Source organism: Sphaeramia orbicularis, chromosome 18 (genome assembly GCF_902148855.1).
Source record: "Sphaeramia orbicularis chromosome 18, fSphaOr1.1, whole genome shotgun sequence".
Taxonomy (NCBI): Eukaryota; Metazoa; Chordata; class Actinopteri; order Kurtiformes; family Apogonidae; genus Sphaeramia; species Sphaeramia orbicularis.
This window is the reverse complement of record NC_043974.1, coordinates 24,266,149-24,290,205: the sequence shown is the minus strand read 5'-3', so window position 1 is coordinate 24,290,205 and position 24,057 is coordinate 24,266,149. Positions and strand designations below refer to the sequence as shown.

At 36.7% G+C, this 24,057-nt stretch overlaps 1 protein-coding gene and 4 non-coding genes across 5 annotated transcripts in view; 4 read left to right on the top strand and 1 right to left on the bottom strand.

Annotated features, from left to right (window-relative positions):
* m1ap (meiosis 1 associated protein) overlaps nt 1–18,468 on the bottom strand; it is a 40,410-nt gene extending 21,942 nt beyond the window's left edge. Inside the window, exons 1-3 of the mRNA XM_030161905.1 lie at nt 18,211–18,468; nt 17,838–18,032; nt 14,558–14,729 (exon numbers count right to left, since the gene is read on the bottom strand). Of these exons, the coding sequence (XP_030017765.1) occupies nt 14,558–14,729; nt 17,838–18,032; nt 18,211–18,468 (625 nt within the window). The remainder of the gene's footprint in view (nt 1–14,557; nt 14,730–17,837; nt 18,033–18,210) is intronic.
* On the top strand, nt 3,643–3,714 carry trnaa-ugc (transfer RNA alanine (anticodon UGC)). The gene has a single exon. It is a non-coding gene; the product is annotated as a tRNA-Ala (tRNA).
* Nucleotides 5,362–5,433, top strand: trnaa-cgc (transfer RNA alanine (anticodon CGC)). Its single transcript has one exon. It is a non-coding gene; the product is annotated as a tRNA-Ala (tRNA).
* On the top strand, nt 6,846–6,917 carry trnat-ugu (transfer RNA threonine (anticodon UGU)). The gene has a single exon. It is a non-coding gene; the product is annotated as a tRNA-Thr (tRNA).
* trnaa-cgc (transfer RNA alanine (anticodon CGC)) lies at nt 17,014–17,085 on the top strand. The gene has a single exon. It is a non-coding gene; the product is annotated as a tRNA-Ala (tRNA).
* Nucleotides 18,469–24,057: the final 5,589 nt, after the last annotated feature.

Here is a 24,057-nt window from a genome sequence, read left to right as displayed (position 1 = left end):
AAAGCCATCCAGTGCATACTCCAGGCAGTGAAACAGTTAAAGTGATTACACAATGCAGGACACCCACTATCTTGTCAACACATATATTCAGTTGAGACTTCATTTAGAATGTGCTGTTTCAGTCCATATCAGTGCATACGTATTGTTTAGTCATGTCTGCTGTATGCGTGTTGTCTCATCTGTAATATTGTGATGCTGATTCTTCATTCTGCAGCTAAAAACAACTCTGCATTATTTACACTTGTTTATCTCATGTTGGCTGATTAAGCAGCTTGTGTTCAGCCTTTGAAAACAAACGTTACAGGTAAGAAAAAACCTAAGGCAAAAAGCAAACTGTTCTGATTAGCCAACTGTTAAGCCCATGAAATGGTGCATGTATTATTATAACTATAGTGATGTGGTTTGCAGCACCTCATTCTTCTACCGGCTTTGTAAACAAACAGTAAAAAAGCTTCCTTTCCTTTTCGCAAAATAAAACTCCATCAACCATCTATACATGTTTCAGCCTGAATCTGATCCAGTGAAGCATTAGTTATTAATTCAATAGCTAATATTTAAACAGGACACAAATATTTTATTCTTTATCCACTCACTGTGTGAAGTACTGGTGCATTTAGCTATTTAATCTTGGGTTTAACTACAGTATATTTTTACATAAAGATATACACTTGTGTAGTTGATAATGAAAATCACAATAATGAAATTTTAGTTGAGCATTATAGAGGTTCTATGTATTTGTTATATTCAAAATAATCAACAACAGGGGACAGTACCAAAACTACCGTCAAATCAATGCTATATATCCACAGACCGGATCAGTCACTGAATAAATTGTGTCATTGTTTCACGCTACACATCTGTACGGTTTATAGAGGTGTATATAGCTCAGTGATAGAGTGCATTCTTCACATGTGTAAGGGCCTTGGTTTAATCTACAGCATCTCCATCTTTGTTGCAATACAAATAGTGCCTTGAATTGCCAAACAGCTACTGTAATTGAGACATATGATTGATTCTCTTATGTGTACACCATCAACAGCTAAATTTAACACATATAGTACACATAACAATTGCAAAAAAATAGTCTTTTAGTCTTTGAGAATACAAATGATAAAAGTGGAGAAAAAATAACTATATGAACAAAATACCAGTAAATAGATGAGAAAAAATGATTTGACTCATAAACAAGAATAGGACTTTTCTATCCAAAATAAACAGCAGGAAAAAGGTAATTTTGTAATAACTGTGATGGACCTAAACTTAACCTTATCAGTAGCTTTAATGTTACCTTAGCCAACCAAGTTTCACAAAAATCAAAAGTAGTTAAGAAACATCAGAATACATCATAAATCTGTGGTATTACAAGAGAATAAACCCGAACAAGATAAAAGGAAAGAGGAAAATAGGATACTTATGAAAAGTCTAAGATATAAATTGGTGTCAGGAGACAGGGTGAGTTTGACAGAGACATTTCTACTCTTTCTTCTTAAAAGACACACAAAAAGAGAAGAATGAAATTGAAGAAGGCGGATGAGGAGAAAGTAATTAAGTAGCTGGAGAGAAGAGAAGGAAGGAGGGAAAAGTCCTCTCATCTCCCTGTTACGCTTTGATGGAACAAGGCAGATGCTGTGAAGCAGAGCATGATTTAAAGAAAAAGTGGAAATTATATGAGAAAATGACACTGGTAAGGACCACACACGTAAAGGACAGAAAAGGTAAAGAGAAGGACACTTTTACTGTACACTGGTTTAAACACCAGCATGCAGAACGGAAACAGAAACACCTCTATCTCACACGGACACTGTTTTCTCTTCTTTCAGTCTCCACATCTGTCCCCTGTAAATGCTACTTATATCATACAAAGTGCAGAGACAAACAAACAAAACGACAAATGAATAAAGACAGGCAAAAGAATAAAGAGAAATCTGGAGGGGAAAACACTGAGCTCTCGTCGTGGACAGTTTGAGAATAAGAGACAGAGATAAATAGAGAGCCAGGGAGGATTAGAAGAGATATAATGGGCTATAATCCTTTTCTGTTGAGAGAGGGATACAGGAATTGCTGATAGGATGTCAGTTTCAAAGACTTATTTTTCCAAGATATGAGTCCATTTTTAAATAGCTTGTCTTTAGCCCAAAGGTCTCAAGCAAACACATAAACAAAAACGACATGTAGGTTGCGATTGGCCCTTCTTCAACACAATGTGTTTACATGAGAAATAGTTATAATTTGGGACATAATCATTTCTATGAAATAAGGGGATTTATATGGAATAGCTATGGAACATCCACTGAGTTTTTTCCTTGATGATGATGACTTTGACAATATATGCTGCCATAATGTGATGTTTCTATATGATACATTTCCGGTAAGAAGCAGAGTTCACAGAGAAGTTCAGCGCTGTCTCAGGTACAACTTTCCGTTTTACAAGTTTGCTGACTTAGGCACAAAAGTGGGGCAAGAAAATGTTCAATTTTTCAATAAAAGTATAAAACTTTCCATTGTTTTACGAAAACTTGGAAAGATAAGGCAGATTAAAAATGGACAAAAATCTTAAAAACAAAACTTAAGGAAATCTACTGAAGACCAACTACAACTACAACCAATCTTACAAAAGTAATTTAGTTACTTTTGCATTAATTTGGCCCAAAATGTGCTACACCTAAGCATTGTAATAGTAAGGAAACCACTTAGAAGTAAAAAAAAAAAAAAAAAAAAAAATACAAGGTCATGTATCACCAGTCCAGGAAGAGAAAGAGAGATGGTCTTTGACATAACATGCTAATAACAGTATTGTGTTATTTAGAGTTAAATGTAAATAATGAAAGGTAAAATCAGGTGTGAGTCTTGCAGGAGCAAGAGCAGTGTGCACATATACTAAACTAATACATGTAGGACTTTTATTTCTTACAGGGGTGTAAACATGAATACCGTCTTCCCACAAATTTTCATGAAAACCAGTGCCATAGTTTTTGTGTGACCCTGCAGACTAGGGCTGCGTGATTAGGTAAAGAACATTTTTTGTGTATTGCAATGTGCAGATTCAATATAGACTATTTACCAGATAGACATATAATCAAATACTGGGTTTGTGAGACTGAGTTTTTTTTTTTTTTTTTTTCAAATTATAGATATAGATAATAACCAAACTGCATAAAGAGAGAACCTGTTGTCATGTTCTCTCATGGATATTTTATACTTAATTAAACTGCAGCATTTTGTGGTTATGTACTTGCTGACACTGTAAATGTGATCGCAATTGTTCAGCTCCACTGCTGACAGAAATAAATAGATGCTAAAACTATAACATCACTGGAGGAGCCACTAATCATTATAGTATGATGCCATTAGTGGTGTTACTGGATTCACTAGAGTCATTATTGATTTACCCTCAAGTTATTTTCTTTGTTCCTCCTCTTCATGGCTCTTCAATAATCCATAGATAAAATATACTTCATTGTATGTGAAATCGTTTTATTATTTTCATAAATTTTAATTGCAGTTCGTAATTTTCCAGATAAATCAAAAATTAGACTGCGTTTGTAATATGACTGTAGTTCAATACTATCACTGTGATCCATAGATATCGTTCATTATGACTTCAAGTGTTCTGTTTTAAGTTACATTTTATACTTACAGGAAGGGGGTGTAGCTCAGTGGTAAAGTGCATGTTTTGCATGTATGAGGTCCTGGGTTCAATCCCCAGCATGTCCATCTTTGTTATCTGTCAAACATCCTAAATAGTCAATAATTTCTAAAAATTATTATCTTTAAATACACACAATTTGGGTGCCATGTAAATAGCTGACAATATTCTCTTTTTTGTTTTGACCTTAATTTAATAATTGTTTAGTGGGTGTGTCTGTGATGATGACCACATGTGCAATTCATCATGGGTGTTAGTATGGGTGTTGTGAGGTTACAAATACCTGCCGTGCGATGTGGGCGGTGTGAGTAAGGACAGCCCCAAACAATTTTCTGACTGTGAATTCAGTTAGTTGACGTTTTCAGTGTTTTTAAAGTTAAGTAGCCTATTTTGTTTATTTATAGAATATTTTGAATGTTGATTGTGACCTATTTTGAACGGATGGACTTGATATTTGCCAATAAATGGACTGGCATATTCAAAGACAAAGCAAACCATCCGGACATTCCTTCATGCAAGGGTCAAAAAATACAACAGGTTCAACCCTTCTACACCATAGTACTGGCTAAAGGTAAAGCCAATACAAATATGTACTGCATAAGTCCTGAGTTAGCAAGAGCACAAACTGCAGCACAAGTAGGAACCCCCTGAGGAGCAAAATAACAGCTGTCTTTGCAAATGTGTGAGAGGAAATATTTACCTGAAAGTAAAACCACAAAAGCAATAATGCAAGTTATGGATGTGAGATAGACGGGTAGAAGGATGGCAGACAGATCAATGAGAGAATAATACACCTCCAAGAGAAATCCTCAAAAGAGGTTTTGTGGTTGGTGAATAGAGTAAAAACTGTCACTGAAACCTGGATTTATGACTAAACGTATGCAGATGGAATAAATGTGTTGCCATTTTGACAAGAATAAGCACACGCTGTATTTGAATTTGAGATAAATGCCTTGACAAAGCTGAGAAGTGGATGTGAAGGACTAATACTGTTTGAATGAATATTTGTCAAACTGGGATGATGAGGAAACAGATTTTGGTTACTGTTTGAAATGGTTTAACAGGGAAGTTTACTAAGTATGCATCACATAGCTTTTCATAATACTCCATTTTATTATGAAGCAAATTCTGAGAGGGTTAAGAGGGTGCAGACACTGTAACACTTATTTGCATATAGATTTAAATTATTTAGAAAAGCATTGGGAATAAACAAATATGCTCAGGAAAGGAATGCACAGTCACAGATGTTATAGAACCACTCCCTCACCTCATCTGGTCCTCTGCTACTTTCAGAATACTGGGAAGATTGTAAGCAGTGTAATTAGACACCTTCCTCTCGATTTGCTAATGTTGTGGAGAGGTCAGCATGCACTAAATTTAAATTATAAAGATGGAATGCAAACAAAACATAGTCACTGACAAGTTGTGAAGATCTGCTTTGCCTAGTTTATGAAAAATGTAAGTTGCAAAATTTTACTTGGGCTGCCACACAATGTTTTTTTCCTTAAATTATAAACCAGTAAGAACAATATAATTGTGCCATAGTTTAGTGAAATTGCAAAAAAAAAGAAAAAAAGAAAGAAAGAAATATAGGTTCTACAGTCATCCTCCAGTCTCTCATTTTAAGTTCAAGTTGGAGATACTAGAAAAACTTAGTGTGAAACATTTTGTTGTTCTTTTTGATAAACCTCCAATAAAAATTTGATTTACAGTGAGGGGATGTAGCTCAGTGGTAGAGCACATGCTTCGCATGTATGAGGTCCTGGGTTCAATCCCCAGCATCTCCACTTCTTATGAGATAGTACTTCAATAATAGATTCATGCAACATGGTTTCAGTCAAATCAGTCCTGACACTGCAAACAAATAACTCTGAGCATGATGAAATATCTCCCAGCAAAGCTTTGATTGACGTAAATGTTTCTAGGTCTACTCTCTTATAGCCAGACCCACCTTCAAACTTTGGTGGCTCTGTGTCAGTGATATTGATAGGTCCAGAATAAAAGTAAAAGTGGCTAGTCCTTGAGGGCAGGGCAGGATACATTGCTTTATATTTGAAGTGTTGGTAGAAAAAGAAAAAGTGTGCATAAAGAAGCATGTTGTGATATTAAAATGATGAAACCCCTTCAAATGAAAACTACACACAAACGATGTGCCTTTGTCGAAACTTACTATTGTCTCTGTGTAGCTGCAGCTCAAAGGCTGTTCTCCTTTCGCCTCGGAAGGTGGGCTTTGAAAGTGATAATGCCCAAAGAACAGAAAGATGGAAAATGACCACTGCACAATGAAAATATTCACCCTCATTTCAGCAAAATGCTTCCACAGAGCCAGTCTCTGCTAGGAGCATGGAGTTATTATACCACATGACATAAAAATGCAATCTGCGCCAGAGAAAACTACACTCCACACATACAGTTTACTACACACTGTTGTATATCTCTGCTAGTTGATACATTACCAAAATGTTAGTGTTATTTCCTCATATTGGATCTTATCTTAAATGGATTTCTTATCTCTCCATGGTGGAAATGATGATTTGTGGAACAGAGATAACCTCCATTCAGTAAGTTAAATAAATAAGAACTTAAAGTGTTTTCAAAGACAACATGTCGGCTCAGAGATTAAGCTACAGTAAAATACACCTGTATTCATCTGTCAAACGTAATCCTCTGGCTCGCATCCCTTTGTTATAAAAGCAGCATCTTCTACTGACTTTGGTAATAGTAATATTACATAATCATGGCTTCAATCCGCAGTAACTCCCATTTTCAAAATGTGAGTGTCTGAGGCAACTGTTGATGGTGAATCACAAAAAACAATACAGACTGTAATGGATTACAAACCCTTTGCAACCTTACACCAAATAATAGTCACTATCATTTAGCATGACTACAGTCAACAATCAGACAACTGCTCTATTCTGTGAAATGGCAGCTTTGAAAAGCATCTATATTTAAATTGTCTGTTCATCTGAACTGAGAGGAAACTCAGACGGTCTTTCCTGCCAATGTTCCTGCAGTTTTAAATAAGCTAAAAAAAACTTATCACCTCATCTGTGAAATATAATCCTTTTGCTGCAGTCCCTTAAAATACGAGATAACTTATAACAACTTTGATCATTATAAGGTAAAGCAGAGACAAAAACGTGACTTCATCAGCAGTTACTTCACAAAAAAGAAAACATCAGTAACCATTCACAAAGGGGATGTAGCTCAGTGGTAGTGTGTATGCTTTGTGTGTATGAGGTCCTGGGTTCAATCCCCAGCATCTCTGAGTCTTACTATAAGTTGTACTATCAAAAAAAGTATTTACTTTACCATTACAAAAGATAGGAAGTAGGAACTTGCCCAAGTGCTATTGGATGTCACACTGTAAGCAATGCAATAACACTAACTTCCCCAGCCATTGCCAGCAGTCAGATAACTGTTTTCCCATATTCACAGCAAAACATGTCTTTACATCTTTACTGGGTACAGAAATATGTCTATTTCCAGGTTCATTCAGTGATAGCCTCTGCTTTCTGACAACTGTACCTTTAAAAAAATGCCACTGAATGCCACATAAAGCAGGGATTTGTTATCTCTGTGAAAACATCCACTCAGTAAGGAACATAAAAAAGAATTTCAAGGGTTTTCAAAGACAACATGTCAGATTATATGAGACTAGACATAAAGAAAGCTAAAATAAAATAGCCTTAATCTGTGTTTCTGTCAAATATTCTGTAATTGTTTGACTTCCAGCCTTTAATACTGAGATTAACAATTTGCTATGCCCCGATTCCATTTTCCAGTTCCGATACTAATTCGGATCGGGTTACTGATTCCCAAGCTTTGGGTATCAGTTGATACCATGTACTAATCTGACACTAGTGTTTAATTAATCAGAAATATGCTTTATTTTGTATAAAAGACACATGATAATTTGTGTATAAAGCACCATCAGGCATGCTGTTGTCTAACTTTGTCAAACAATGTCCACCAAATAATTAAATACTGTGCATATATAAAGTTGCTGAATTATTTAATTAGCTAGTCATGCATCATCACCTTGGTAAAAACTACTGAATAGATCAACCTATGGATAGGATTCATGATCACTGCTATCCAGCTGTTTGGACCAGTACTGGACCAATAACACCAGTACTGAATCAGTGCATGTCATGTAACAACTTCTGCTGAGTTTGATAGAGTTGGATGCAGAAACAATGACTGTGAACTGAGCAGTTTCACTGAATAACTGTGAGATTATATGTATTTATATATGGAAATGGAGGGGTTGTAGCTCAGTGGGAGAGCGCATATTTCACATGTATGAGGTCTTGGGTTCAAACCCCAGTATCTCCACCTTTACAACTAGCATCTCACCCTGTGGTACAAGTAAACTGTGCTTTATTATTAACATATGCAGTACATCTGAAATGCCATATAGTGATTGGTATCACTGTTTTCTTACTTAAAAGAATATCCAACCATTTCTGTGATGGTGAGAAACTGGACACTTAATAGGAATGTAGCATATGCTTTGTATTTATGAGGTCTGTTTTTTTTGTTTTTTTTTGGACTATCATTTTAAAACATTACTGTGCTGTTAACCGATTCTGGGAACTCTGAAGAGGAGATAACTTTCAAAATGCGAAAGTCTTGAAATTGAGAAAGAGATCAGGTCATCAGATAAGAACCCAGTTTTATGGTAAATGTAGTTATCTGCTCCTGCTGAGAAGCTGAACAGTGTGGTGTGTACATTTGTGGCTATCTCTTAAAATATTTGTCATCTCCTGATAACCTCTGACCATGTACCTAAAACATATCCACCTTTTTGGATTCTATGAAACTGCCCGGACAGTAAATTTCTGTTTTGTCATATGTGTGCTTACATTAATATGTATAGTGTATTCATAAAGTGTACTTCACCTCACAATATCACCATAAATATTTGAAGTAGTCATATCAGTATCAGTATGAAGCAAAAAAATATTATACCGAAAGAGGGAGATGACGATTTGTAAATCAAACCTAGGTGGAAACTACCAAATGCTCAGTTCAAAGTGCAGCAGACTGCACACCAACCCATAGCACAGAATACAAGATAATGCTCTGACTTGTTTCATCCACATCTCATACACACAGCAATAGTCAGTAGGAATTGAATCTGTTCAAGAGTTTACATTTCATTAGTCTGCAGAGACTAAAGTATTAAACTGCTACAGCTGGCAGGAACTTCCTTTGGCATGTTGAAGTAGATAAAGGATCCAAGTCTTCCATCACATTGTCTGCTCTGTCTGCTCCTTATACACAGCTAACATATCTCTATCCTCTGTAGTTCCTTTGTGTCTCACTGAGCCTCTCAGAGACAAAACCCAAACTGGATAACTAATGAGCTGCTAGTAACAAAACTCTACAGACCTGGATCAGGAATTTGTTCATTTATTAGTGCCATGGAGTATTTGTTCGGAAATGTTGAGCTAAAAGCAACACAGAGTCACACACCAACAATAAGGCTGAGGAACAGATGCTACATGTATTAATGACAGTGCTATCTGTTCATCTTCATTTTTTTCACCTGTTGTAGAGTTCAATGCATCTTAAAATGTAACACAGTAGCTGTTACTTTGAAAACTGTTGCTTTCATTAAATTCTGACCCAATTTCACCATGAAGAGTAATTAAAAAACATGGTTCTACTATTATGGGAGAGTCACATTTGTAAGACAAAAAGAGAGCAATTATTACTTGTGGTACTTTTCTGTAGTACAATGACCAAAGATATGTTATGACAACTAATTTGTGTAGAGATTGTAAAGGTGAATATTCAGATAAAAAGGATATTAGCACTGAAAATAATTGCCTCACTCAAGCTGACTAAAAAATGTGACTGTGGGACTTGTCGACTCTTTAATACATGGCTTTGAGGCTGGATGTTTACAAGTGAGAAGGAAAACCTAAACCACTGGTTCCATAATCAACTCTGCCTCTGTCTCAGTGTGCTCCTTTTCCCTCTCTGTTCGTTCACTCTCACTCTGCGACCCATTTCTGTGTCTCTGGTGTTCAGCTGTGCAATTACACAACAACCCAGGGATACAAGGATACACTGGTTTAGTTTTGACAAAAACAGGATGCTTATCAAGGCAGTGGCCTTCAGACACACAAACAAGAACATTTGGATTTATATATTTCACAGGAACCTCGCTGACATGATTTGTTTCCAGCTATGTGTTGACCCGTAACCTTTTAACTTTTAAACAGTTCAATTCATGAGACGTGACCTCAAAGAGATAAGAACGAGCCAAAATGTCTACACCTAGTGCCTTCATTTCACCTATGAGACAAAAAAAGGTTTTCATAAAGTGACGGAGAAGCCTTTTAGACAAGGCTTCACATTATCAAACGTGCTACATCTCAATTACACACACGGAGCGTGAGCAGAACAGCTGACTGCTTTTTGAAACATGACAGATTTGCATAACCTCCAGTCTCAACAAATGTTTCTAGGAGCTTCAGGGAGCAGCACTGAACCATGTGAGAGACTGTTACTGTCTGTTTCATAGTCATGACCCCATTTTCTACTGAGAGATGTGTGAATGGCAGTGATGAGAGACAGATGCAGAGTGGGAAAGTTTGCAGTGTGTTCTCTTCGGTACAGATGAGAAGAAGGATCCCCCACCCACTTCACATAGTATACTGCACTCTGTGGACTCACTGACTGACTGACACACAGCTAAAATAAACAGTTTGGTGTTCAATGACATGTATTTGCTGCAATATTTCTTCCCTCCCAAAATTTTGCACACACAGGCAGCTATAATTCCATAACACACCCAGATTTCTGAGTATTCCCAGAATCAAATGGCTACATTTAAGCATATTAGGACGAGTATATTAGTTACACATCTCGTTCCAACAATAACTTAAGAAGTGCTTTACAAATGGAAAGACCAGATTGGAAACGGGGTCAACCCACTTTTTTTTTTTTTTTTTTTACATTATTTTATGGCCATTTTGCCATTACTTGATAGAGACAGAGGGGAGAGACAGGAAATGTAGGGAATGAGAGTTATGGAATGACAAGCACTAAATGGAACTATCAGCCAGGATTTAGGAGTGGTATGCTCCCTAACCACTTGGCTATGGGTAACACATTTCTTCTTTATAAAAGAAGGCTTGCTAAGGAATTTCATTTTAGTTTTCTTCCGCATATCACCTCTGTGGAAGTAACTGTCTTTAACAAAAAAAAAAAAAAAAAAAAACTGTTTCAGGACTTCTGCAAACACCCCATACTGGCTAGACAGATAAAGCTCTTGTCTTTGATTTAAGCCTGTGTCAGTATAAGTAATTGCAGACTATCTGAGGTCAATTTAGAATGTTTTGGATCATTTTTACAGAACAGACTGAGATAATCCAGTGTTAGTAAGATCTGAGAGGAGAAAAATGACAGGATTTTCTCATTTTACAATCAAGCTACTTATTATACTGTGTGCCTCATGAAGTCAGTGGTTTTCTTCAAACAACCTTTTAGTTTAGATAAAGATAAAAATATATATCCAAAGTATGGAAGTTGGATTGCATTATTTCCTGTCCCTGGGTCCGCTTTAATTCATTATTCTGTCTTCAGTCTGTGTGCATCTGAGTCCATAAAACACATGCAGCTGTCATTCCACTACTTTACATGTGATGATGAAAGGATGAAATAAAGTAAAATAAAGTTATAATTCTTAAATTAATGAGAAAACAGGAAGTTTGGCACTGGCTAGTATTAGTACATTGGCTAACTAATGTAACTTCTAACTGCATCTGCTAAACTGGATCTTTATGAAATCTAGTGATAGAGAATATGGCTTTTTCTTCACACTTTGTGTTCCATTTTTCAGGCCTTTATCTGAGCTGTCCAGTTCCTAGGAAGGTAAAATAAGTAGTGATTTATGTCAACACACACATCTGAGCACAAAGTGAAGTGATGCACTGCTGTAAACGGACAAGAAGCATAGGCAGTGTTTAAGACATTTAAGATCACAATCTACTGTAGGTAAAACGCTGACTATGAAAAAGTAATTAAATAAATGAATTTAACTGATGTCTCACTTAAGACAGAGGTTAGTAGAAGTTAATAAACAAGTCTACAGGTTCTGCTGTTCTCCCACCATTACAGTATTACATATAATCCCCTTTCAATTCCCAGATTGTTCAACAGTGATATAGGGAAAACAGTTCTGTGTTTGATTAAACAATGTAAAAGGTATCACTGGTGGTGCTAAACCAAATACTGATAAATGATTACCAAACCATACAGTGATGCTAAAACACCCATGCTAAAAAAACCTTACAATTTACTAGTGTATAATGACGTTCACACTCCGACACTGTGTATGAAAATGTTTTGTTAGCAACACAATAATGTGTTCTCCATTGTGCAAATAAACATTTCTAATAAACTACTTTATGTGGCACATCAGTGATGTAGCAGCACCACTGGTGTTGACATAAATAGGAGGGTGTAGTCCTTCAAGTCAAAGAGAGATGATCATGTCTCAAACACTCTATGCCATAAACAACACTGTAGAGAAACCCAGTGGCAAAACAGCATCTAAGAGGGTGTAGGCCTCAGTGTAATCAAAATGTGGTGAATAGAAAACCATGTCTCCCAGGCTTCACTCCAAACACTTCTGTCCTCAATGGCACTGTTTTTGTTTGGGCACCAATATCCTAGTGATAATGAGAGCAGAAGCAGAAAATTTCTACTCATTTTTTTGTACTACAGGTAGCCTATGGCTTTTTTCTCCTGGGTGCTTGTGAAACCCGCTTTTAGAAATGGGTGTCCTGTCACCTCCTTTGGGTGTCCCACTTCCTCCTTTGTCTATAATAACACTAAGAGAATGGCTGCACTGTTGCAAAGCTTTACATGAGTAATCATTGGTAAGTGTTTACTCTGTCCTCCTCTTCAGATCAATAGTTGTTCCTTAAGAGCTAAACAAATCCATGCAGATTAAGTGACAGGTTACTCCTCAATAGTAACCTTCAACAGCTTTCAACAGATTGTTTAGTGTGTTGTCATCTGCTATATGTGATTTATGCTTTTTGTAGAGAAACTGAGAGATTGTACTCTACTTCTGTACAACAGAACTTTGGGGTTTTTTTTGGTTTTTTTTGTTTTATTTTCAGCCACTTTCTGATCAATTTGTACTTGACAGTTACACTGTTGGCTTATAATAGCATTGTGTTATTTTTTTCCTGTTAAAAGTTTTTGCCAACCAAAACTATAATTTAATCCAACTTAATCCTATCCAGAGCAGATTTATTTAACAATGGTTGAGTATCTTATGCTGCTCCAAACCTAAGAAATATGCCACTGTAAACAAAAGGAACAGTTAATGGGAAGAACTGGGACAAATCTGTATTTTTTCTTACTTTAAATAGAACATTAAAGCAACAGAGAGAGCCGACGACAACAAACAAGGTTGCAGATGGTGTTACATAACTGTCATAAGTGTGTCAAGTGATTTAAAACTCACAACATTGTTAGGAATATGTTTCCGTCATACCAAACACTTCAGTCAGTTCGGCCATTTTCTCCACTGATACTAGTAATTACTAATTTGTATGAAATAAATGACAGTATGTCAGATGGAGCATACATATTATGATGGCTGGAGCTTTTTCTTCTCCATCCAGATGTTTACTTTTCTTAGCTTTACTCTCACTTTCTTTTTCTTTCAGTTCCTACTTTTCATTCCCTTCCATCCCATCCTGTCTTCACTGCACTCTCTACTTATTTATCCACACCACTAAAACCTTCATGTAATTACTGACAATGACATGTTATTATGAAATTAAGCTCGCTGAGAGCATTGGTAAATGTTTGGAGTACAGCCAAAGTCTATAAATTGTGACACAAATGTTGAGCACATATATTTACTTGATGCTAACAGTAAAAAAATACAGTGTAATAAATGGGTCAAAACTGCACAGTTCAACTGACGATGATTAAGGAAATGTGAGTATGGTATGTGGAAAGTGAGGGGGAGCAAGGTCTCTTCTAGAAATAGATAGCAGGCCTCCTACAAGTACATATACTAATCATGCATGTTTGTGTTATAAAGGCCAAACACAACACTGTGTGTTACACTCCTGTCTAACGGTGCTTTCTATCACATGGTACTGGTTCAAGTTGACTACTCGCCCTTATTAGTGCTTTTTCATCAGTCAAAAGTAGTGTGGAGCAGCTGTTACCTTTTTTGGCCTGTTTGAAGTGAGATGACGCTATACATGGTGTGGAAAAGGTGACATGAAAAGACAAAAAGGGATGTGAAAACAATGCAGACTATTGTTTTGTCAAAGAATTATCACTACTCCATCTTTCTTCTGTTAAACAGGACTGAAGTAAACCTCTTTGAATAGCTATGCTTCAAGAGGTTAATTAGCAGTATAATTTAAAGGTCACTAGGGTGCCAAATAAAGTAAAGACACTGAAAATTTTGACAAAGAAAAGGCATTATTCATCACATTATTAGATACTGGGTAACTTATGAACCGAACATCTGGCTAAGGTCATAAACTCCTCACTAAATTAATGTGAATCATTGGAATTAAAACTCAAAGTCAGAGGTAATACTTTCCCGGATAGTCATTATTTTCAGTTGAGAAGCGTGATATTAGCCATCAGTCACTATCACCACCAACATCTGGCAAAAACAATACCAGACAGGCTATTCACTGTGGCCTATATTATTTGGACTTGTATGTATTTCTATTGCATTAATTTAATATATCCTGCATGCTACAGCAGTTTCCTGTGGTGTCACTGTGATGACCAGTTGTATTGAAGGGTAATGTATCCATGGTGGGAAAACTAACAAAGCACCATCTCCAAAACACAAGAAGAGCCAAATACAGACGAGTCAAACTGTGGATCTTTGACTCTTACTGTCAGTTTCAGAAGGTGTGGCCTCAGGTGAGGGGGCATCCTTCCCCCAGTCTGCAGAACTATATATTTGGACCACCAGGAGCCGCTTCAGTGACATCAGGTCAGCATCTTTAAGCCCCATCTCCAACTGGTGGACAACGCTCCCTCCATGCTGGCTGGTCACCACAGTTACCTGAGAAATATAGCAAAAAAATGGGGAAATGTTTTACATGACAAATGCTCAATCCTGGAACTGTAGAGAAACAAATTTGGTACAAAAAAAGAAACCAAAACACTCAAAGAATAGAGACATAGAACTTGATCAAGAAGCCAGGCACTTTCAAACTGTTAATTCATTTTCATTTTGCTGGAAAATTACTATAAATGCCATCTGCTCTGGTCAGAGACAAGTGGAAAAGTAATTAAGGCAATCAAGGATCTTATGCTTCAACCACACTTAAAAAACCTCAATCAGTTTTTGTTTTACTATTATTAAACAACGTCTTTGTTCTTCCCCACAACTCTTTCCCAAAAGCCTATTTTTAATTGTTACAGCTGGAATTATGACAGATTATGTTTATGTAAAGTCATCACATGTTCAGTTGAAAAGGCCTCTGCATCACCGCAACAAAGCATTCTTAGGGTATGATGCTTCTACTGTTCTTTAGAGACATAACATACAGTCAACTTATATGTTCCTATATTTACTGCTAATGATGCTGTCCTCCTCTACTTAAGATGGAAGAAAACTCCCACCAAGACCCTGTTTCAATGACGCTGTGTCAATGCTGTTTCAGAAAACTCCACATAGATGATACTGTGAAAGTGTGGGTTTGTATAAAAAAGCACTCCTTTCTTATCATCTGTGATTTTACTTTTGACTGTGACAGATAAGCTATCATTTTCACAGTGACATGTTTTTACTAATCCACTAAGTTTCCGATGATTAAGATTTGTGCAGAGGATGGATTTCAAGCTGCAAAAAACAACAATAAAGGAGCTGCTATGATGTATCTGATAAGAGTCCAAATTAGTTTTCAGCAGCATTTACATACCCAATGGGAGCGAAACATAAAGTAACAGGCTGTGTCCCACTTTATCACATTAGCATAGGCAGAAAATGATGATTGTCAATGAGATTATTGGTGGGTTTGATGTACTGAGCTCCTGTTAAAGACTGAGGCATACCATCAAGGACAAGAGACACATAACACTGGAAACATTTGAACATACAGACAAAAACAGACATAGACATAGGCCATGTCTGTACTGAGTGTCTTTCTGTGTCCTATTAATATCTGCTGCTGTCAGAAACAGTGAGTCTTAGTGTAATTGCATGTCCGCCCCAAGCTGAATAGATCTGAGAAATCTTCATCAACAACCCACAGCCTTCTATCCACAGGACGCGTTATTCACTTTTAACAAGGAGGGCAGTGACTGGCTCATTTCTCAATGGCTTCCACACTCCACAAGTTAAATTAAACAGATGGTTGCTGTAATATCAGCTAATAATTCTTGAAAAGTCATTCGCTAACATCTGCTACTTTTCCTTTTTTTGTTACGAGGTATGACTTTGCAGTTTTTAACAGTGGTTTTGGTCCTAACAATATTATTCAGACAGAAAGGTCCAAAAAAGTTTATCCTTAAGCTGGTGAAGACTCATTGAGTGTAATATAAATAAAGCAGCTAGCTGCATCCAAAATATGATGCATTAATGTCACTTTTATCAAAATAGAGGAATGCACTTGAGCATGTGTATGTGAGTAGAGACTTAAACTCTATTATATTACATATTATTTAGAGATTTAAAAAAATCTTGAAAGTTGCACAAAAGTGATTGAAACAAAAAAGTAGGGCACAAAACATTTTACACATTTTGCAGATTTGTAAAGTATATATGATACTATATTGTAATTTTTTGCAGACAGGTGAAAAAGCTACTGCAGCTTCCCTGATCTCAGTTTTACAACTTCTTCTAGACAGATGGCTCACCAAGAGATGAATGGAGCCAATTTCCTGCATTTAAAATGTACATGAGCTGGTTTAGAGGACAGCTTGATAGAGGATATGAAGGTTTCTCTGCCACTAAAATGGACTGTTAACAGAGTGTTTTAGGGCTTTTAAAAATGCAAATTAGATTTTCAATTCGTTTTTTTTTTTTTGCAGCTTTTAAATTCATTGAATTGGATCTAAAAGGAGCCAGTTTAACAGGTATGAGTGGAGCCCTTTCCCTCCTCCATTAGCATGAAGTACAAAACTTGAATAACAAAGAGCTTTATTCAATAAGAGCTAGTCTACTGCTCAAGAGATGCTCCTTCATAATGGATCTGTAGAGACAAAAGTAGCTGAACCTTAATGGAAATAAAATAAGGTTGTTTAAAATTAAAAAAACTGTAAAACTTCCACAACATTTGATATTGCTTCCCCTGTGTAAAGGACACACTTTTTAAATTTTATAATATACTACTAATAGTTGTGGGGATGTAGCTCAGTGGTAGAGCGCATGCTTCGCATGTATGAGGTCTTGGGTTCAATTCCCAGCATCTCCATTTATAGTCTGACATGCTCAGAAGGTATTTGTCATGTTGCAATCTCAGGAATATTTGATCAAAGTTCATTTGTCAAAAAGCTTCTTAGGAAGAATCGAAACATACCTCATTTACTCTTTCCATGAATTTCCCATCCTAGCATTTCACTTGTGAGTGGTGAATTGCGCAAAAACTCACCTATAATCTACTCATGATCAAATCACTGTGGTGATGTAGCTCAGAGGAAGCATGTGCTCTACTCTACCAGGTATGAGGACCTGGGTTCAATCCCCAGCATTTCCAGTCTAAATAAACATTGCTAAACTATGGTAATTACAATAGTCACTGTGAAAGCACTTCTTAACTAACAAACGGAGTCAAGGTCTTTGTTACGACAGTGAGAAGAATCTGATAATAGAGCTTTGTCGCCTGACCTCTCATAAGAAAACTATGTACAATAGCAGTATGACAAACCCAATAATATTAGCATAGGTGGCGATATAGCTCAGTGGTAGAGTGAATGCATTGCATGTATGAAGTCCTGGTATAAAAGTTAGAAGGTTTTTCAGATGCCATAATTTGTTTGGCATTCCTTTGAGGGACTGAGAGCAAGAAGTCAATACGAGACTTGAGAACCATACTAAGACTTTCATTAGATTACCATAACCTGTCATCGGTAATCTGTTAATAATCAACTGTTTTTGGATTTATACTATGTGTACTAGTTATCAACAATACACATAATATATGTGCATACAAAGTCTATTACTCACCTCTACAGATTTGGTATTAGTCTGGCTGCCAGAACTGGTATGTCTGACATACTGTTTAAACTGCTGCAGACTGTCCAGGACTGTTTGTCGCAGCAGCTCACTTCCTCTGGCTGATCCCTTGACACAACCGTCACCCGGTATAGACCTCAGCTCCTCAACACAAGAATGAAGCCTGGCCAAATTACCACGAACCTGCTAAAAATAGAAAAACACAAAGGGAAAACAAACGAATAAATAAATAAAAGTGGGACATCACACGTTCGACAAAAAAACAAAAACAAAATGGGATGAGAAGGGAGGAACAAGAAAAAGCAATCAGAGATGAGGAAGTGCTTCCCATCACTTATAGAAAGACAACACTTATACATGTTACCACAAATGGCAGGAGACATTCCTGCTGGCGGCTGATGGCATATATGCTGAGCAGTGGGATCCTACAGGGTCCATCTAGACTACAGGCTAGGGAGAGGACATCGTCCAGAGCATCACAGAGCACTGTACAGGTATCAGACCACCAGGGGGGCAGAGCTTCCACAATTAGGACCCTTGCTGGTTGCCAAGGAAATGTGGAGGACCAGAACACCAAGCTCCCACAGTGGGAAGACCCAGCTGGCCTTTTCCTGTTGTCCATCTGAAAGTAACAAACACAAAGTAGCTTTTCCATCTTGACTCTTTCCTGTTAATCTGAAAACCTTCATCAGCCCATATAGGACCCCATGAGGTGGAATATTAATCACTACAAAAAAGTACATTAGCTGTAATTTTATGCAGTACACACTACTGTAAACTGAACGGGAATAAATAGGCCAAGATGAACGCAAAAATTATGTAAGCCATAACTGAATCTAGGTTATAAACTGTTCATTTGCACATAACTCAGGGTCTGTTTTATGATAGCTGAGGAGCATGCAGTACAAAGCAGCTGCATCTAAAGAAAGTTTTATACAATAATGCCTTAAAGAAAGATTTATGACAAGTCAGTTCCCATGAATAATCTGTTACGAAGCAATTTAGGAGGCAAAACAGTTCTGGTGAAACATAAAGACATATGGAAACATACAGAAACACATTTTTTCCACAAATATTTAATTTTTCAAGTTTTGATTAAATAATTGTAGCATTATTGAAGCCTATAATCTGTTGGCATAATGCAATTGTGATTGACAGTTGTCTAGAGATAATAAAGTCACATGTAAATACCTGTGATACCAAAAAAGAATACTGTAAAATACACAATCTTTCACTACTATGATGCAAGGATCAGTGTCTAATGGAAACAAGATTTTTGTGAGAAACCAGGTCACTGAAGCTGCAGAAAGTAAAAATAAAATGTATAAAATGTATAAAACTGTGCAAAGCTGAGACCAGACCTTTCTTTATTTCTAAGTAAATAGGTATTATTTAGTACTAGTTGAAATTTAGCCACATATTAGAAAAAAAGGTTGGGAAAATCCTTCCATTTTTCTTCACAACAGCTTCACTGGTATCAAAAATTGAAAAAGCCAGCCAGCCATGCAGCACAGAGGATGTGACCAGAGGGATACAAAGGGAAAACCCCAAGAGTCTATCTCATCATCTGAAACCCTGTCATTATGGCCTGTGTGTCTGTGTGAATCTGTCCTTTAGTGTTTGAGCATTAGCATTGTCACGGCTCAAGGAAAACCCCTTATTTTAACATCAAATGCCACCTGTCTTGACAAGCATCATTAAAATTAGTCATTTCATTTCCAAACCTCAATGAGCAAGAACCAACCATTGTGTCACAGTAGGAAACAGGAAACAAATCTACAGATTTTTTTTTTAAAGAAAAACAACCTACATGTTCTGGGGGATTTTTCTACATTATTCGTGAATTTGTTCCTTAGGTCGCTAATTGCTGCTGTTATCACTATAGACTGAATATCTTACAAATTACCGTAATTGCTGTAGATTATTGTATGAAGCACCTTTGTTCTACTTTATCACATCTGAAAATAGCATATGTGCTACTGAGAGTAATTTAATTTAAAGTTGACATGAAACACTGAACAAGATCACCGTGATTTGTTTTATTTTTTACCTTCAGCATTATATGGCACTGAAATAAATCTTGGTAATCATCTGAATCTATTAGAAAACTAGATTTATCTTTTTGAAATTAAAAAAAAAATCCAGTGAACTGCATTAATATTGTTCAGTGTCCACATTAAAGAGACACTTTTAAGGAATTACATTGTTTGTTTTTTTTTTTTACATTGTCAGCTTTGGATTCAAATGTTGAACCAGTTTACAGGCGGATGGGAGATTTCAGCTTTCTGTCATCATGTTGCAAATAATTTGCCATTGGGCCTGTTTTGTACCACTGCAGCGCTTCAAAACACACGCCAATTTGCACTGACTTGCCAATCCCTACATTTAGCCTAAGATCCAAAGTGCAAACAGCAACACTTGAACTCAAAATAGACTCAAAGATGACAGCATGTCATATTGAAAACACCTGAAGGTTTGGGCTGTTATCAGAACAAAAACCATCGGCTGAACTAATCCCTTGTAATCAGAAGCTATGCCCTGGGCAGGCTTTTATCATCTGAGCTTTAAAACCCAGCATCCTGAAGCCCTGCTCTGTTCTGATCTTCACAGAGAGGGGCTATTTTACCAATAAGACCCAATATAAAGGGCATATTGTGTGGACGTGTGTGTTTACTGTTTGATCTTCGGTCCTTTTCATCCATCTCTGCCTCTGTTCACCTCCTCTTAACCAAAATCTGTCCTTCTCACCACCCAGGTCACATATCTTTATTTTTGCATTTACACTTTTGATCTTGCATGTTTCTTACCCACAGTTTTCGGTACCATAAAATCAAACAAAGTTAGACCTGAAGTGAGTTTTTAGGTCATACTTTGCTGAATTTCTTCATTTTTATTGAACTCAATACTTATCATTAATCACAACATAGAACTAGGGCACATTTTTATCTGCTATTTGTCCTTTAGTACCAAACCTCCACATTTCCACATAATGTGTGCTGGAAACATCATAGTATGACAAATAGTCTGAATTGGTAATGATGGGATAGTCAGACAGTAAATTGTTCAGGGAGCTCACATACTTGTTGTTGGGACTTTAGCAAACTTAGCTAGCCAAAAAATTAGCTTCGATAAAATTCAGCTAGTACCTTAACTATTCTTCTCTTCCACAGGTGGCTTTTTCTTGCATGGGTTATGAATTCAAATTTTAAAAAAAATCAATAGTTATCACTAAAACAATTTTGACTAACAAAAGAATGTATATCTAACACGTATATGCGAGGTGAATATACCTGATGCTGTCCTTGCTAGTGCGCTAAAGCTAGCACAGAAGCTAAATTTAATAAGTTAATAACCTCGCGCCAAGTGCGACGTCTGTCTTCTTCAACCTCTTTGTCAGCTCTGTCTATGAGGTGAACCTAACCGAAGATTGTCTATTGGTAAGACAGAACGCACTGCATTTTCAGTGTACTTAGAATTCATACAGCAATAGAAATTACTTTCTAAAGCGGTGATATTTTACAGGGGAGGAAAAACCTACAGTTGCACCAGACTAGACTTCACTAGACTAAATATATTTATTGACAGGTAAGTAATTTATTGATGACTGTAGAGTAGACTCACTTAATATACTTTCTGGCTTGAATAATACATTAGCTATTAAGGTCAGGTTTAGACTTATCTTAGACCTTAGCGAGCACATAAACCAAACCATTGCCTTCAGAAACTGTTTAGACCAGTTCCCAACTGGGAACTGGTCCAAATCTTGAAGCCTTTTCACAAAACACTATTTGGATATAATGTATTTATTTATTTATTTTTATTGTAATTGGAGATTTTTTTTAACAGGCACAGTGAGGCCAACTATGTTATACTACTGGGGTCCTAAACTATGCTAATTGTGAACACCTGTGTGTGCATATACATATGAAGATACATTGATTCTGAATGTGCCGACCCTGTTTAATTAACTATCAATTAATGTTTATGGTGAGCTCCAGTACCATGATGCCTCCCATGGTTAGTGGTTGTCTTTGGTTATGGTTAACTTTATTATCCCTGTAGGAAAATTGCGTGGACATTTACTGTTTGGTCTTCGTGGGCTCACCTCAGAACACCTGCGTCCAGGTTTGACAGGTAACTCCTATACCCACGCAAACTCCACACCTGTCACTGCCCACAGAGCAGCATCTTACCAAAGAAGAGACTTTCACAAAGCATTAGTTAACCATCAGATGTCTTGTTTAACGATTATTATAAAACCTCTGTGATTTATCCTATTAATGTAATGCACATTGAGTGAAAAAGAAAAAAAGACTAAAGGGTGTCAAATCTCTATAAACCTTGGAGGAAAACTTTAAATTCTTCTAGCAACTCACCCTAACAGTGACTCACCTGAGAAGTAGTTTAAAAAGAAATCACTGATGGACAAAGAACAAAACCTCCAATCTGAAAAATGCACTTTTTTGAGAAAATTGAAATTATCTTGTGGTTTTCTTGCAGAATGCTACTTATAACAAGTAATATAGTCCAAAAACAGTGTATTATTTATTGGGTTTGTCACCAAATAGCATTCTACAAGAAAACAGCAATTTTTTTATTTAGAAAGGACGTTTTTTTCCATTATTATCATGCCACAAATCACATGCATGTTTGGTTTTTCACATGTATTTTCTCCATGTTCTTACATTTACCAAACTATGATCATCTATACTTGAGGTTAATTTTTCTAAAAGTCATAATCATTCATGATTCATAAACTCAAACACTTCCATCCATACATTCATCAAGCAGGCTACAAAACAAAAAAGGAGTACTCAAAACGACATATCGTGTGTTAATGTTAGTTATAAACCCAAAGATTTGACTTGTTAGAAAACATTATGTTGTTCGGTTAAATTTGTCAATGCTTCAGTCTGACTAAAAGTATAAACCTGCATTTGTGATTTTTCAAACCTCAGATATTGAGAGGTTTGACTTAGTTGACCTCTTGCTATTTTAGTTGAATTTAAGAATTTTTTCTAAGATTTACGAAAAGACAAAGATTACACAAAAATAATACCACATTCATTCAAGAACTTTCACGCCATGGGTGGATGTTAAGTGTATGTGTGTCTTTTGCAGTCTATTACATGTTTTTCTAAAGTGCGGTGGTCTTTGTAAGAGGCTTTGGTAAATGCTGGATTGTGAAAGCATGCATGCATATTCACATTGCATTTGTCTTCTCTCTCACACAAACACACTCATTGCAACATGTCGGTGAATGAGACTGATATGAAGAATTATGGAACATGCACATGTTTACAGGAGATAAGATGAGTTATGTGTGTGGTGGTGGTGGTGGTGGTGGCCTGTTGGTATGTAAGAGGAAAACTAACTTCTGCCAACTCCGGACTTGGCAGAGCCTTTTCCAGGTGACATTTTGTCCATGTGAAAGTCCCTATTTGACAGCAGTGCATGTGTGTGAGTGTCTGGTGTGTCACCAGATGACTGGGGCTTAATGTTGCCGGTTGTGGCTGAAGAGATTTAGAAGTTGTTTTTTTTTTTCCTTTTACTGCCAATTCTCCACACTGCCTCCTTCGTTGTTTACTTCCCTTTTTCAGAAATGTCCTCACACACCTGCTGCCACTTCACACAGCTTCTTTTCACTCCTCCACTTCATCCCACTTACCTGTCAGTGCAAACTAATTTTACCACTAAAATACATAGTCGTACATAAGATTGCATTTGAAATGTATAATTTCACCCTGAGTTTGAGGCTGATGGTTTCAACTATGAAGGTCCATGAAAAGGGATTAGTTTCACCGATACGATTGGTGCTTAATCACACAGACACACGTACAAATGCACACAGACCTAATAAAATACACACATGTGCTCCCTAATTTAGTTGTGATGAAGGCACATACTTCTAGGTCAATAGGAGCTTTGCGACAGTGCACTAATCCGCTATGCCTTTTTGATTTACTCCAAGGGATTGGGGGAAAGTTTGCCCAGTAGTTTTAGGCTAGTACTTATTTGCACACTAGTTGCTTTTTTTGCACCACTTAGATATTTACTTTTCATTTCATTCGCGGAGACGTTGAGGTTAAATTAATGTGAAGTCACTTGTGTTAAGTTGTTTGCGGCCTTGAGAAGTTTTAGTTTAATTCCCTAAAATGGGAACAGGAGCATGAAATTAGAAAATCCCCTCAGTACATCCTGGCAGTTTAAG